This window comes from Oncorhynchus mykiss, chromosome 2 (assembly GCF_057628025.1).
Source record: "Oncorhynchus mykiss isolate SJ-2025 chromosome 2, ASM5762802v1, whole genome shotgun sequence".
In the NCBI taxonomy this organism is placed as follows: domain Eukaryota; kingdom Metazoa; phylum Chordata; class Actinopteri; order Salmoniformes; family Salmonidae; genus Oncorhynchus; species Oncorhynchus mykiss.
This window is the reverse complement of record NC_143023.1, coordinates 12,597,971-12,613,046: the sequence shown is the minus strand read 5'-3', so window position 1 is coordinate 12,613,046 and position 15,076 is coordinate 12,597,971. Positions and strand designations below refer to the sequence as shown.

General features: G+C 45.2%; 1 protein-coding gene across 1 annotated transcript in view; it reads right to left on the bottom strand.

Annotated features, from left to right (window-relative positions):
- The window catches only part of LOC110520780 (serine/threonine-protein kinase Nek11-like), a 62,061-nt gene extending 47,964 nt beyond the window's left edge, over positions 1–14,097 (bottom strand). The window contains exons 1-2 of the mRNA XM_090185962.1: positions 14,021–14,097; positions 13,596–13,810 (exon numbers count right to left, since the gene is read on the bottom strand). Coding sequence (XP_090042088.1) covers positions 13,596–13,780 — 185 coding nt within the window. The 5' untranslated portion in view covers positions 13,781–13,810; positions 14,021–14,097. The remainder of the gene's footprint in view (positions 1–13,595; positions 13,811–14,020) is intronic.
- Positions 14,098–15,076: the final 979 nt, after the last annotated feature.

Sequence of the window (15,076 nt, the reverse complement as noted above, 5' to 3'; positions counted from 1 at the left end):
TAACTCTCCTCTCTACCTCTCCACCTCTCCTCCTCTCTACCTCTCCTCCTCTCTATCGCTCCTCCTCTCTACCTCTCCTCCTCTCTTCATCTCCTCATCTCTACATCTCCTCCTCTCTACCTCTCCTCCTCTCTACCTCTCCTCTTCTCTTCCTCTCCTCCTCTCTACCTCTCCTCCTCTCTTCCTCTCCTCCTCTCTAACTCTCCTCTCTACCTCTCTTCCTCTCCTCCTCTCTACCTCGCCTCCTCTCTATCGCTCCTCCTCTCTACCTCTCCTCCTCTCTTCATCTCTTCATCTCCTCCTCTCTACCTCTCCTCCTCTCTACCTCTCCTCCTTCCATACCTTTAAGGAGCTCATCAGGCCCCACTCAGAGAAAGGACTGATCTGTCGCAGCACAAAGAACCTCTGGCTAAATTGGTCCTCAGGTCATTGATGTGAAGTCTATGTTCTCATTCAGTCTCTCTCTATTCAGCTTCCTACTTCACTTTCTCTCACCTTCTGCAAAGGTTGGGCAGCGGAAACGCATTGTCCTAAATGACATCCTGCTATGCTGCTCTGAGACTGAGAGATCCTTAGGCTTCTGATATGATTAACCAAAACACATGGCCCTAACTATGACACATGTTGGGTTGGGTTGGCATCCAGGGTTAGTGTGGTTGGTGAAATGTGTTCCATCTGGTGTTGCGTCTTCTCAGCTCTCTTCACAGGTTCCCGGTGGCAGCAGTCAAGACATTTAAGACCTAACTTCCACTTTCTTCCTTCCTGCCGGAAAACATATTTTACACCCTCTTCTGTTGGCTCTCTGCAATGAGTCATGGTCAAGCTGGGCTGTGTCTGATAGTCGGTCAGATTATTTGTCTTCCTGGAATGAAATGATCGTCTGCAGATTGAGAGTGTTCCTTGACTTCTTGTTAATGACTGCATAGGTCTGGGCTTACTGTTGTTCTGAGCTAGCCAGTGATCCCAGGTTGAAGTAACTTCCGGGTCACTAACACATCAGTGGGCAGGGCTGAGAGGTCATCCAGGAGACAGTGGAGGGATGGGATCATTCGTGACAAAGCTGTGGTTTGATGTACTACATGGCCAACACTGTCTACGACCGCTGTTTGTGGAGATTTCCAACACTGTCTAAGACTGCTGTTTGTGGAGATTTCCAACACTGTCTAAGACTGCTGTTTGTGGAGATTTCCAACACTGTTGAAGTCAGCTGGTTGAGGAGATTTCAAACACTGTTGAAGTCAGCTGGTTGAGGAGATTTCCAACACTGTCGAAGTCAGCTGGTTGCGGAGATTTCCAACACTGTCTAAGACTGCTGTTTGTGGAGATTTCCAACACTGTCTAAGACTGCTGTTTGTGGAGATTTCCAACACTGTCTAAGACTGCTGTTTGTGGAGATTTCCAACACTGTCTAAGACTGCTGTTTGTGGAGATTTCCAACACTGTCTAAGACGCTGTTGGTGGAGATTTCCAACACTGTCTAAGACTGCTGTTTGTGGAGATTTCCAACACTGTCTAAGACTGCTGTTTGTGGAGATTTCCAACACTGTCTAAGACTGCTGTTTGTGGAGATTTCCAACACTGTCTAAGACTGCTGTTTGTGGAGATTTCCAACACTGTCTAAGACTGCTGTTTGTGGAGATTTCCAACACTGTCTAAGACTGCTGTTTGTGGAGATTTCCAACACTGTCTAAGACTGCTGTTTGTGGAGATTTCCAACACTGTCTAAGACTGCTGTTTGTGGAGATTTCCAACACTGTTGAAGTCAGCTGGTTGAGGAGATTTCAAACACTGTTGAAGTCAGCTGGTTGAGGAGATTTCCAACACTGTCGAAGTCAGCTGGTTCCGGAGATTTCCAACACTGTCTAAGACTGCTGTTTGTGGAGATTTCCAACACTGTCTAAGACTGCTGTTTGTGGAGATTTCCAACACTGTCTAAGACTGCTGTTTGTGGAGATTTCCAACACTGTCTAAGACGCTGTTGGTGGAGATTTCCAACACTGTCTAAGACTGCTGTTTGTGGAGATTTCCAACACTGTCTAAGACTGCTGTTTGTGGAGATTTCCAACACTGTCTAAGACTGCTGTTTGTGGAGATTTCCAACACTGTCTAAGACTGCTGTTTGTGGAGATTTCCAACACTGTCTAAGACTGCTGTTTGTGGAGATTTCCAACACTGTCTAAGATTGCTGTTTGTGGAGATTTCCAACACTGTCTAAGACTGCTGTTTGTGGAGATTTCCAACACTGTCTACGACTGCTGTTTGTGGAGATTTCCAACACTGTCTAAGACGCTGTTGGTGGAGATTTCCAACACTGTCTAAGACTGCTGTTTGTGGAGATTTCCAAAACTGTCTACGACCGCTGTTTGTGGAGATTTCCAACACTGTCTAAGACTGCTGTTTGTGGAGATTTCCAAAACTGTCTACGACCGCTGTTCGTGGAGATTTCCAAAACTGTCTACGACCGCTGTTTGTGGAGATTTCCAACACTGTCTACGACTGCTGTTTGTGGAGATTTCCAACACTGTCTACGACTGCTGTTGGTGGAGATTTCCAACACTGTCTACGACTGCTGTTGGTGGAGATTTCCAACACTGTCTAAGACTGCTGTTGATGGAGATTTCCAACACTGTCTAAGACTGCTGTTGGTGGAGATTTCCAACACTGTCTAAGACTGCTGTTTGTGGAGATTTCCAACACTGTCTAAGACTGCTGTTGGTGGAGATTTCCAACACTGTCTAAGACTGCTGTTGGTGGAGATTTTCAACACTGTCTAAGACTGCTGTTTGTGGAGATTTCCAACACTGTTGAAGTCAGCTGGTTGAGGTGATTTCCAACACTGTTGAAGTCAGCTGGTTGTGGAGATTTCCAACACTAAGACTGCTGTTGGTGGAGATTTCCAACACTGTTGAAGTCAGCTGGTTGTGGAGATGTTGGTGGAACATTGTGATAAATCGGTCGTTCAAAATCCCCCTCCATATGCTGTGCTTCATTAGATATCATCACCTTTCCCATGTTCTCTTGCATACAGTATGTACAGTATGATACGATAAATGGTTTGCAGTTTAGTGGCCTTGTCCTTGGTGGCAGAGATTGACGTAGAGCAGGGTTTCTTAAATGATGGACGTGGGCCTAAAGTGGGCCCTGGGCAAGTGGGTCACGAGTTATCAGTCTATAATCACACACTATTTCATCTTAATTTGGGTCGTTGGAGGACGATTTGGGTCACGGGAGAACGGTCCATTTCTTATTTGGATCTTGGGCTGAAAAAGTTTAAGAACCCCTGACGTAGAGGACCAGAGAATGGCACAGAAGGACTCATATCTGTTGGTGTGACATGGAGCCTCTAGAATAGATGACTCCTTCTAGCGAGAAGCAGGCTGGCAGGGGCACCATTCAATGGCACATTGGTTATATAACAAACAAACAGCCGACTTTACCATGCCTTTGCACTTCTACACATTTAGCATATTATGTCACAGAAGGTAATTGAGCAGAAATATAAATACGATTGGTGAATTAAAAATAACTGAGAGTATGGATTTAGTATATAAAATGTGTCTATGTGACTCAGTGCTTCGTTTATTGCTTTTTGTTTTATGCAGTTGTTCTGTCTCCCTCATAATATCACATTGTTCTGTCTCCCTCATAATATCACATTGTTCTGTCTCCCTCATAATACCACATTGTTCTGTCTCCCTCATAATATCACATTGTTCTGTCTCCCTCATAATACCACATTGTTCTGTCTCCCTCATAATATCACATTGTTCTGTCTCCCTCATAATATCACATTGTTCTGTCTCCCTCATAATATCACATTGTTCTGTCTCCCTCATAATATCACATTGTTCTGTCTCCCTCATAATACCACATTGTTCTGTCTCCCTCATAATATCACATTGTTCTGTCTCCCTCATAATACCACATTGTTCTGTCTCCCTCATAATATCACATTGTTCTGTCTCCCTCATAATATCACATTGTTCTGTCTCCCTCATAATATCACATTGTTCTGTCTCCCTCATAATATCACATTGTTCTGTCTCCCTCAAAATATCACATTACAGCAGAGGGCATTCAGAATTCAGAGAAAGTCCTCCATTCAATCTCATAGGACAGGGGTTCTCGCCATGCGGCCTGAACATCACATTACTCATCCAGCCGTTCCTGCAGGGAATAACTTAGAACGCAGCGTGTCCAGATTCTCTTATTGTCTCTGTTAGTTGGATCACATTGGTATAATCCTGGAACAGTGGGGAGGGAAGCCACATTACGGTACACACACACACACATATACACACACACACACACACACACATACACACACACACATACACACACATACACATACACACACACACACACACGCGCGCGCACACACACCATGCACACACACACACTTTCATCCTGGGGAATAAACCATTGGTATCATTCCTATGGTCCTCCTAGCCACATCACTAGCTGATGTAACAAGGTGATGACAGACTGAAAAACAAGATGAGAAATCACTACAAAGATTTACAGGTAGGTAGGTATATGTTGAAAATGTTGTCTGTCTCACTGTTAACATGAAGAATAAACCCAAACAGATGTACATGTCCTGATGGATTCCAGAAGTTCAAATTACAATATGGATTGGGACAGGGGAGAGTGGCGAGGGGAGAGGGGAGAGGGGCGAGAAGCGAGAGGGGAGAGAAGCAAGAGGTGAGAGGGGAGAGAGGCGAGGGGAGGGGGGAGAGGGGAGAGGGATGAGGGGAGAGAGGTGAGAGGGGAGAGAAGCAAGAGGTGAGAGGGGAGAGGGGCGAGAGGGGAGAGAAGCAAGAGGTGAGAGGGGAGAGGGGAGAGAGGCGAGGGGAGGGGGAAAGGGGAGAGGGAGGATGGGAGAGGGGAGAGGGAGGAGGGGAGAGGGAGGTGGGGAGAGGGGAGAGGGGAGAGAGGGGAGAGAAGCTAGAGGTGAGAGGGGAGAGGGGCGAGAGGGGAGAGAAGCAAGAGGTGAGAGGGGAGAGGGGAGAGAGGCGAGGGGAGGGGGAGAGGGGAGAGGGAGGAGGGGAGAGGGGAGAGGGAGGAGGGGAGAGGGAGGTGGGGAGAGGGGAGAGGGGAGAGAGGGGAGAGAAGCAAGAGGTGAGAGGGGAGAGAGGCGAGGGGAGGGGGTAGAGGGGAGAGGGAGGAGGGGAGAGGGGAGAGGGAGGAGGGAGGAGGGAGGAGGGAGGAGGGAGGAGGGAGGAGGGGAGAGGGGAGAGGCGAGAGGGAGGAGGGGAGAGGGGAGAGGGATGAGGGAAGAGGGGAGAGGGATGAGGGAAGAGGGGAGAGGCGAGAGAGTCGAGGGGAGAGGGAGGAGGGGAGAGGGGAGAGGTGAGAGGCGAGAGAGTCGAGGGGAGAGGGAGGAGGGGAGAGGCAAAGGGAGAGGGGGAGGTGAGATGGGCGAGTGAAGGGAGAGGGAAGAGGGGGGAGAGGTGAGAGGGGGAGGTGAGATGGGCGAGTGAAGGGAGAGGGGAGAGAGGGGAGAGGGGAGAGGGGAGAGGGGACAGGGGAGAGGTGAGAGGGGGAGGTGAGATGGGCGAGTGAAGGGAGAGGGGAGAGAGGGGAGTGAGGGAAATAAAGAGAAAGAAGACACATGGCACCAACAGAATGGAGGGAAGGAGGAAAAGAGAGTGAGAGTGAGTTAGAGGATTGATGATGGAGGGAGGGAGGGAGGGAGGGAGGGACATGCAGTCAGATGAGATAACCAATCTGGCTTTAAAGAGGTTGGGAGGTTTCCTAAATCTGACAGAGGTATGGGGTCTGGAGACTGAGAGGAGTGGAGAAGGTGTGTGTGTGTGTGTGCGCGCGTATCTGTATATACAGTATATATAATGATGTGTGTGTAATGGTGTGTGTGTGTAATGATCTGTATGTGTATTTACAGTATATATAATGATCTCTATGTGTATTTACAGTATATATAATGATCTGTATGTGTATTTACAGTATATATAATGATCTGTATGTGTATATACAGTATATATAATGATCTGTATGTGTATTTACAGTATATATAATGATCTGTATGTGTATATACAGTATATATAATGATCTGTATGTGTATTTACAGTATATATAATGATCTGTATGTGTATTTACAGTATATATAATGATCTGTATGTGTATTTACAGTATATATAATGATCTGTATGTGTATTTACAGTATATATAATGATCTGTATGTGTATTTACAGTATATATAATGATCTGTATGTGTATTTACAGTATATATAATGATCTGTATGTGTATTTACAGTATATATAATGATCTGTATGTGTATTTACAGTATATATAATGATCTGTATGTGTATTTACAGTATATATAATGATCTGTATGTGTATTTACAGTATATATAATGATCTGTATGTGTATTTACAGTATATATAATGATCTGTATGTGTATATACAGTATATATAATGATCTGTATGTGTATTTACAGTATATATAATGATCTGTAGGTGTATTTACAGTATATATAATGATCTGTAGGTGTATTTACAGTATATATAATGATCTGTAGGTGTATATACAGTAAGTTATACAAGAACTGGTGAACAGGAGTCAACTATTGGCATAGAAGCCCCTCCAGTAGGCCTTGCATAGCAATCAACCAGACAAGACCTGCTCCATGTAAAGAACCCCTGCATCACCCCTCTGTATCCATGTACAGTAAAGATCTGAGACCTGACCATCTCTGATCCACTGGCCACACCACCACAAATCCACCTGGAAGCACTCAGTCACTCACCCAGTCAGTCAGTCAGTCAGTCACTCAGTCACTCAGTCAGTCAGTCACTCAGTCAGTCAGTCACTCAGTCACTCAGTCACTCAGTCACTCAGTCAGTCAGTCAGTCAGTCAGTCCCTAATATGCAACCAGGGCTTCTTTTTTTCTGATTTGATTTCTAATTCAATTTCATTTGTTGAGCCTTTAAAAACGTTCTATCCGCATCAGTACCGTCCGTATATTGCTCTTTTCCAAGTGAAAGACCTCGCATTGCAGGGAAATGAGTGGTGGGGTATTGTTAAATGGATGTGTGGTGGCGGGCGAGGCGAGGGAGAGTGTGAGAGGCGAGAGGCGAGAGGCGAGAGGCGAGGGAGAGTGTGAGAGGCGAGAGGCGAGAGGCGAGAGGCGAGGGAGAGTGTGAGAGGCGAGAGGCGAGAGGCGAGGGAGAGTGTGAGAGGCGAGAGGCGAGAGGCGAGAGGCGAGGGAGAGTGTGAGAGGCGAGAGGCGAGAGGCGAGAGGCGAGGGAGAGTGTGAGAGGCGAGAGGCGAGAGGCGAGAGGCGAGAGGCGAGAGGCGAGGGAGAGTGTGAGAGGCGAGAGGCGAGAGGCGAGAGGCGAGGGAGAGTGTGAGAGGCGAGAGGCGAGAGGCGAGAGGCGAGAGGCGAGGGAGAGTGTGAGAGGCGAGAGGCGAGAGGCGAGGGAGAGTGTGAGAGGCGAGAGGCGAGAGGCGAGAGGCGAGGGAGAGTGTGAGAGGCGAGAGGCGAGAGGCGAGAGGCGAGGGAGAGTGTGAGAGGCGAGAGGCGAGAGGCGAGAGGCGAGAGGCGAGAGGCATGGGTGCTGCCAACCACATCTGTCCACAGCCCAGAAGGAAATATTACCAAGCTGTTTGTCCTCACCTCCGTAATTCTTCCCAAAAGGTACAGAAGCACTTATTGAGCTAGCGGGTACACACAACTCAAGTATGCAGGGACAGAAACGTCAGCTGGTCGTCATTTAACTAGTGTGCTTGCTTCAGCAAGAAGTATTGGCTGATACTTATTTACACATTGGAGATGGACTCCAACAGCCTGCTGGTAGGTGCTGGTAATGAATTAGATATGTGTGCATTATACAATAATGACTTGGTACTGATTGCACATCAGCTGCGACTTTGTAATTAGTATAGTAAGCACACAATAAACCATCTAGACAAGACCATCATTGTTAGTAATGACTGTGTTTACAAACACTCAATACACACGTTTTGGATGGGGAACATTTACAGTAACTGTTGACAGCTAAGCTAACCGAAGGAGCAATTGTTATTTTCCCAGAATGCTGCACACACTAAGTGAATGGGTGGGGGAAACTAAATGAATGAACAAACAAAGGGGAAACTATTTCTGACAATCTTGGCTGCCTGTCACTCTTGTTTACGAAACAGGCAGAAGAACACATCGCTCCTCATTCAGAGTTAATAATTTTAACGTTGGAATGAAACGATAAGGAGGAGATTGTTAATAAAGGGGAAGAAGACAAGGCCATTTGTCTTGGGCTGATGTGAAACAGCTGTATCCCCGAGGCAGCTCTCTCTGTTGTAGCCTTGAAGTCTGCACTTTTTAAAGTCCAGGTTCTTCTTGTTCAAAGCCATCTACTGTATGTGATTACACAGTGGAATAGAGGTCAGCTTGATGGGCTTGTTGACCAGAATAAGTCAATAACGTCACAAAGCACACTGTATGTGTATGACACATGTACACTCTTAGAAAAAAAGGTGCTATCTAGAGCCAAAAAGGGTTATTCTGCTGTTTCCACAGGAGAACCCTTTGAAGAACCCCTTTTGGTTCCAGGTCGAACCCCTTTGGTTCCAAGTAGAACCCATTTGGTTCCAGGTAGAACCATTTTTGAACATTGACCCCAAAAGAGTTCTACCTGGAACCAAAAATGGTTACCTACTCTACTGTGCTCAACATACTGTGCTTTCTTGCTATGTGCATAGCTACCTGCTTCAGTGCCAAGAAGGGAAGCAGAAACCAGAAGTCATGAGTGACTGGCTTCAGCAAGTCCAGGAGGAATTCTGGCTGGATATAATAAATTAATTCCGAACCCCCCCCCCACACACACACGAGTCATCATTGCATGTGATAGACAGTAGCCTGACTGACACTGGTCTCACGTGACGAGGAAAGGAAAGCTATCAGTGGTCTCTCAGTGTGGATGTGGCTGTCTGATGGACAGTCCAGGTAACAGAATCAATCCCCCAGGCACACATGTCAAACTAATTCCACGGAGGGCTGAGTTTCTGCACGTTTTTGTACTTGATTGTTGAATTCTGGTCACAAATTAGTGAGGAACTCCTCTCAACTGGTTGTCTAGGCCTTAATTGAAAAGCAAAAACAAAAACCCACAGACACTAGGCCATCCATGGAATCAGTTTGACACCCTGCCCCAGGGGAACCAACATCAGACATTCAGAAACTCCTCTTGCTCAAAGCAGGTGTGATCCATGAGCAGAGTGATAACATTGATCATCATAGCAGATGATGATTTGATATGTATTTTTACTGCAGAGGGGCTGGTGATGCCTGATGTCTTCAGTAAGGGAAAGGGTGTGACTTCCAACACCAACCCACAACCTGCAGTCATATGATCTGAGAAAAATGTGAGAAATGAATGTGTATACTGTATGTGAATGCACTGCTTTAAATGCATCCTTGGCACATATATCTCTATATATCTCAAATATACAGTGCCTTGCGAAAGTATTCGGCCCCCTTGAACTTTGCGACCTTTTGCCACATTTCAGGCTTCAAACATAAAGATATAAAACTTTATTTTTTTGTGAAGAATCAACAACAAGTGGGACACAATCATGAAGTGGAACGACATTTATTGGATATTTCAAACTTTTTTAACAAATCAAAAACTGAAAAATTGGGCGTGCAAAATTATTCAGCCCCTTTACTTTCAGTGCAGCAAACTCTCTCCAGAAGTTCAGTGAGGATCTCTGAATGATCCAATGTTGACCTTAAATGACTAATGATGATAAATACAATCCACCTGTGTGTAATCAAGTCTCCGTATAAATGCACCTGCACTGTGATAGTCTCAGAGGTCCGTTAAAAGCGCAGAGAGCATCATGAAGAACAAGGAACACACCAGGCAGGTCCGAGATACTGTTGTGAAGAAGTTTAAAGCCGGATTTGGATACAAAAAGATTTCCCAAGCTTTAAACATCCCAAGGAGCACTGTGCAAGCGATAATATTGAAATGGAAGGAGTATCAGACCACTGCAAATCTACCAAGACCTGGCCGTCCCTCTAAACTTTCAGCTCATACCAGGAGAAGACTGATCAGAGATGCAGCCAAGAGGCCCATGATCACTCTGGATGAACTGCAGAGATCTACAACTGAGGTGGGAGACTCTGTCCATAGGACAACAATCAGTCGTATATTGCACAAATCTGGCCTTTATGGAAGAGTGGCAAGAAGAAAGCCATTTCTTAAAGATATCCACAAAAAGTGTTGGTTAAAGTTTGCCACAAGCCACCTGGGAGACACACCAAACATGTGGAAGAAGGTGCTCTGGTCAGATGAAACCAAAATTGAACTTTTTGGCAACAATGCAAAACGTTATGTTTGGCGTAAAAGCAACACCCTGAACTCACCATCCCCACTGTCAAACATGGTGGTGGCAGCATCATGGTTTGGGCCTGCTTTTCTTCAGCAGGGACAGGGAAGATGATTAAAATTGATGGGAAGATGGATGGAGCCAAATACAGGAAGGACCATTCTGGAAGAAAACCTGATGGAGTCTGCAAAAGACCTGAGACTGGGACGGAGATTTGTCTTCCAACAAGACAATGATCCAAAACATAAAGCAAAATCTACAATGGAATGGTTCAAAAATAAACATATCCAGGTGTTAGAATGGCCAAGTCAAAGTCCAGACCTGAATCCAATCGAGAATCTGTGGAAAGAACTGAAAACTGCTGTTCACAAATGCTCTCCATCCAACCTCACTGAGCTCAAGCTGTTTTGCAAGGAGGAATGGGAAAAAATGTCAGTCTCTCGATGTGCAAAACTGATAGAGACATACCCCAAGCGACTTACAGCTGTAATCGCAGCAAAAGGTGGCGCTACAAAGTATTAACTTAAGGGGGCTGAATAATTTTGCACGCCCAATTTTTCAGTTTTTGATTTGTTAAAAAAGTTTGAAATATCCATAAATGTCGTTCCACTTCATGATTGTGTCCCACTTGTTGTTGATTCTTCACAAAAAAATACAGTTTTATATCTTTATGTTTGAAGCCTGAAATGTGGCAAAAGGTCGCAAAGTTCAAGGGGGCCGAATACTTTCGCAAGGCACTGTATCTCAAATATAGCTTGAATACAGCTAACTGACAGTCAGTTGTTGGAGGGCTCGTTTGACTGCTGTTTAGCGGAGTCGTAATGAGTCAGAATAAAAATTCCACAGCATCTGTTAAGCTGGAGCCATATGCTACAATGGGCAGAACAAAGCCAATTCAGGCAGTGACTCAGAAGTTCAAATTGTTTATGAATACGTTCTGCACTCACTCACTCACTCACTCACTCACTCACTCACTCACTCACTCACTCACTCACTCACTCACACACACACACACACACACACACACACACACACACACACACACACACACACACACACACACACACACACACACACACACACACACACACACACGCACACAGGAAGGGAGGAATTGTATGAAGCAGATGCTCTATGATCGGTCTATTAACTATACAGCTTTGTTATCCTAAATACAGCCCCTTCGCTAGCACTCTTTATACATCTGGCTATAAAAGAGTTATGCTATTGTAATTATTCCCCCAAAAAGATAGGGATTTCATTTCAGATGTTTAGTGGATTTCATCTGGACTACAAAAACCATTTAGAGAACTCTCCCTCCCTCCCTGGTAGTAGCTAACTTGCTAATGTGTGCTGTGAGTGAGGTGAGCTGTCTGCCCTGTGAATGGCGGGGGTTTTGAGTGGCAGTGCTGTGCCAGTGTGTGGTGGGTCAGGGGGTTAGTGGGCACCGCTGGGCTGTGGTAACAAGTTGAAAGCCTTGCCCTGAGCCTGGAGCGTGGGTGTAATGACCCGTGGCATGTTGTCGCTTGCCTCTAGGTGCCATAACTAATTGGTGCTGCATTCTCTGAAAAGGGTATGTCTCCCTCTTTCCCTTTTTTACCTCACTATCTCCCTCCATTTCTGTCTTTCTTTACTCACTATCTCCCTCCATTTCTGTCTTTCTTTACTCACTATCTCTCACTCCCTCTCTTTACTCTCTGGGTAGAAGGATGGTTGTCCCATTCCCTCCATTTCTGTCTTTCTTTACTCACTATCTCTCACTCCCTCTCTTTACTCTCTGGGTAGAAGGATGGTTGTCCCATTCCCTCCATTTCTGTCTTTCTTTACTCACTATCTCTCACTCCCTCTCTTTACTCTCTGGGTAGAAGGATGGTTGTCCCATTCCCTCCATTTCTGTCTTTCTTTACTCACTATCTCTCACTCCCTCTCTTTACTCTCTGGGTAGAAGGATGGTCCCATTCCCTCCATTTCTTTGAAATCTAAAAGATGCGTGCGTGCATGTGTGTGTGTGTGTGTGTGTGTGTGTGTGTGTGTGTGTGTGTGGCAGAGAGACAGCGAATGAAAGTGAGGACTTTTTCCAATTCAAATCTGCCATCTGCAACGATTGGATTCTGGCCCATGATTAAAGATGGGCTACTGTCACGCTCTCCTTAATGACTGAGACCCTATGAATGCAGCACACTGCATGAAATGCCAAAGAGCCTACTGTCTGGCACCTTGCAGGGGCTTGATACTTGCCCAGGAGCCAAACGTACCTGCTGTGGCATCTGTGTGCTCAGAGGCACGGGACTCTGGGCCCGGCTCGCTGGACTGTGCCAGTAGGCATCATGCTTCAATGCTGGTTAGGCAAGACCCAGTTTCATCATGTATGTCCTTTGTCGTGAGACCATTGTGTGCTTGCAGTGCCCATTTAGGCTTACCCAAACGTGTATTTATAGACATAGTAGATGAACTCCTGGTGCTGTTTTGATTTGGGCGGTCAGTATTTGAGCAGTAAGCCAGGAGTTTGTTATGTCAAGGTCAGGAGGTAAACATGACTGGCACACACACACCGACACACACACACACACACACCGACACACACACATACACACAATTAAACTCAGTTCAGAGTGCCAACTCTCTTCATGTTGAGTCTCTAGTTCATCCAGATAATGCCTTGGGTTCTGCAATGCAGTTCAATGTAATGCAGTTACATTTTATAAGTCTGTCATGTCAACGTTAATGTTTTTAAATGTATGTCAACTGTAAAGTATTTTTGTCCATAATGTCTTTCTCATTATGTATCAGACCCCAGGAAGACTAGCTGTCACCATTTGTGTCAGCTAATGGGGATCCTAATAAAATCTCAAATGTGTTTGATTAGCACAGAGCCAGCTGCTCAGAGCAAACATTCTCTCCCCCATACATGGGGATATGATGAGGGAGGGAGAGAGAGAGAGGAGAGAGAGAGGGGAAGAGAAGAGATGTGAGGTGCTCTCAGGCATCTGTATACCCAGGCTAATGCTGCCACCCAGAGGATGAACACAGAACTGCTGTTTTAATTGAGCACCATCGGTAGAGGAACCACCCCTACACTCCTAGTCATTGGTCTCGACCCCCAACACACTTATCTAAAAGGATTGGAGAGATGTAAGCAATATGAAAGATTTTACCCATTTCTAATAGAGGGCAAGGTGGGCACTGGGCAGTTGACATGTGAAGAGCAGTGGAGGACAACAGTAGGAGGCATACTCACAGTTTCTCCCCATCCCTTGCTCTAGTGTCTTGAACGAGGTAAACAGTGCTAAAACTCCCTCTGCCCAATCTCTGTAGGATGCTGTATCTTTTGGCAATCAGGTCGCCGGGGACAGGAGTTATAAGAGTGGAGGGGCAGTGGACATGGCAGGATGAATGGGCTTCTAGCTCCTCAAACTTGGGCATCTTGTTTCGGGATTCTTACAGGAGAATTAACTGCAAAATTCAGCAAAACACAAACATGTTGCTTTTCCTTATTTTATGCACGTTTGCCCAATTCAGATGAAAATTAATAAATACATATTTTACAGGGGAGACAGAGTCAGATAGCAGCACATCGCACTTGTTACAGTGTAGGATTACTGAAAGCAGAGTCCTGGATAGCTTATTCTATTTCACTATTGCTACTTTGTCAAACAAACTCACCTGTTTGCAGATAGGTGTTGGCTATTTCCACCAGTTTAAAACATCCATAGCCTACTGTATTAACTTCCGTGTTTACTCTTGTTCCTATGGTAATAGGAAACCTATTGTCTCCCTTTCATTATATCCTTTTATTTCACCAGGTGTCAGTGAAGAGCCTTCTGGTGTGAAGGCCTGTTTGGGACAGGGAGTTTTAGTCTCAATTCTCATGATAATGCATTTGACCAGAAGACTACACGTATACTCTATTCTCTTCTAACGTGGAACGGAGTTGTATGAGACATCTGTAGACTGGCTAACTAACCTAAGTCATATTCTTCAAGAATATAGTCAATTACTTTTTCCACATTTTGTTATGTTACAGCCTTATTCTAAAATGTATTAAATCGTTTTTCCCCCTCAATCTGCACACAATACTCCATAATGACAAAGCAAAAACTGGCTTAGAATTGTTAGCAAATGTATTACAAATAAAAAACGTAAATATCACATTTACATAAGTATTCAGACCCTTTTCTCAGTACTTTGTTGAAGCACCTTTGGCAGAGATTACAGCCTCGAGTCTTCTTAAGTATGACGCTACAAGCGTGGCACACCTGTATTTGGGAAGTTTCTCCCATTCTTCTCTGCAAATCCTCTCAAGCTCTGCCAGGTTGGATGGGGAGCATTGCTGCTCAATTATTTTCAGGTCTCTCCAGAGATGTTCGATCGGGTTCAAGTCCGGGCTCTGGCTGGGCCACTCAAGGACATTCAGAGACTTGTCCTGAAGCTCTCCTGCGTTGTCTTGGCTGTGTGCTTAGGGTCGTTGTCCTGTTGGAAGGTGAACCCAACATTTAATCAATTGTAGAATGTGGAAAAGGTCAAGGGGTCTGACTACTTTCCCGAATGCACTGTAGATAGACCTACTATTATTATCATTAAAATGAGCCTTGCATTGCAGTCTGGTCTCATAGACTAGATGTAACATAGTAAAAGTAAATCTGGGATGCTCAGATTAGTATGATATATTATGTTTGGTATGGTTACATAAGACATATGGTTATTTAAAGTAGGATGGTT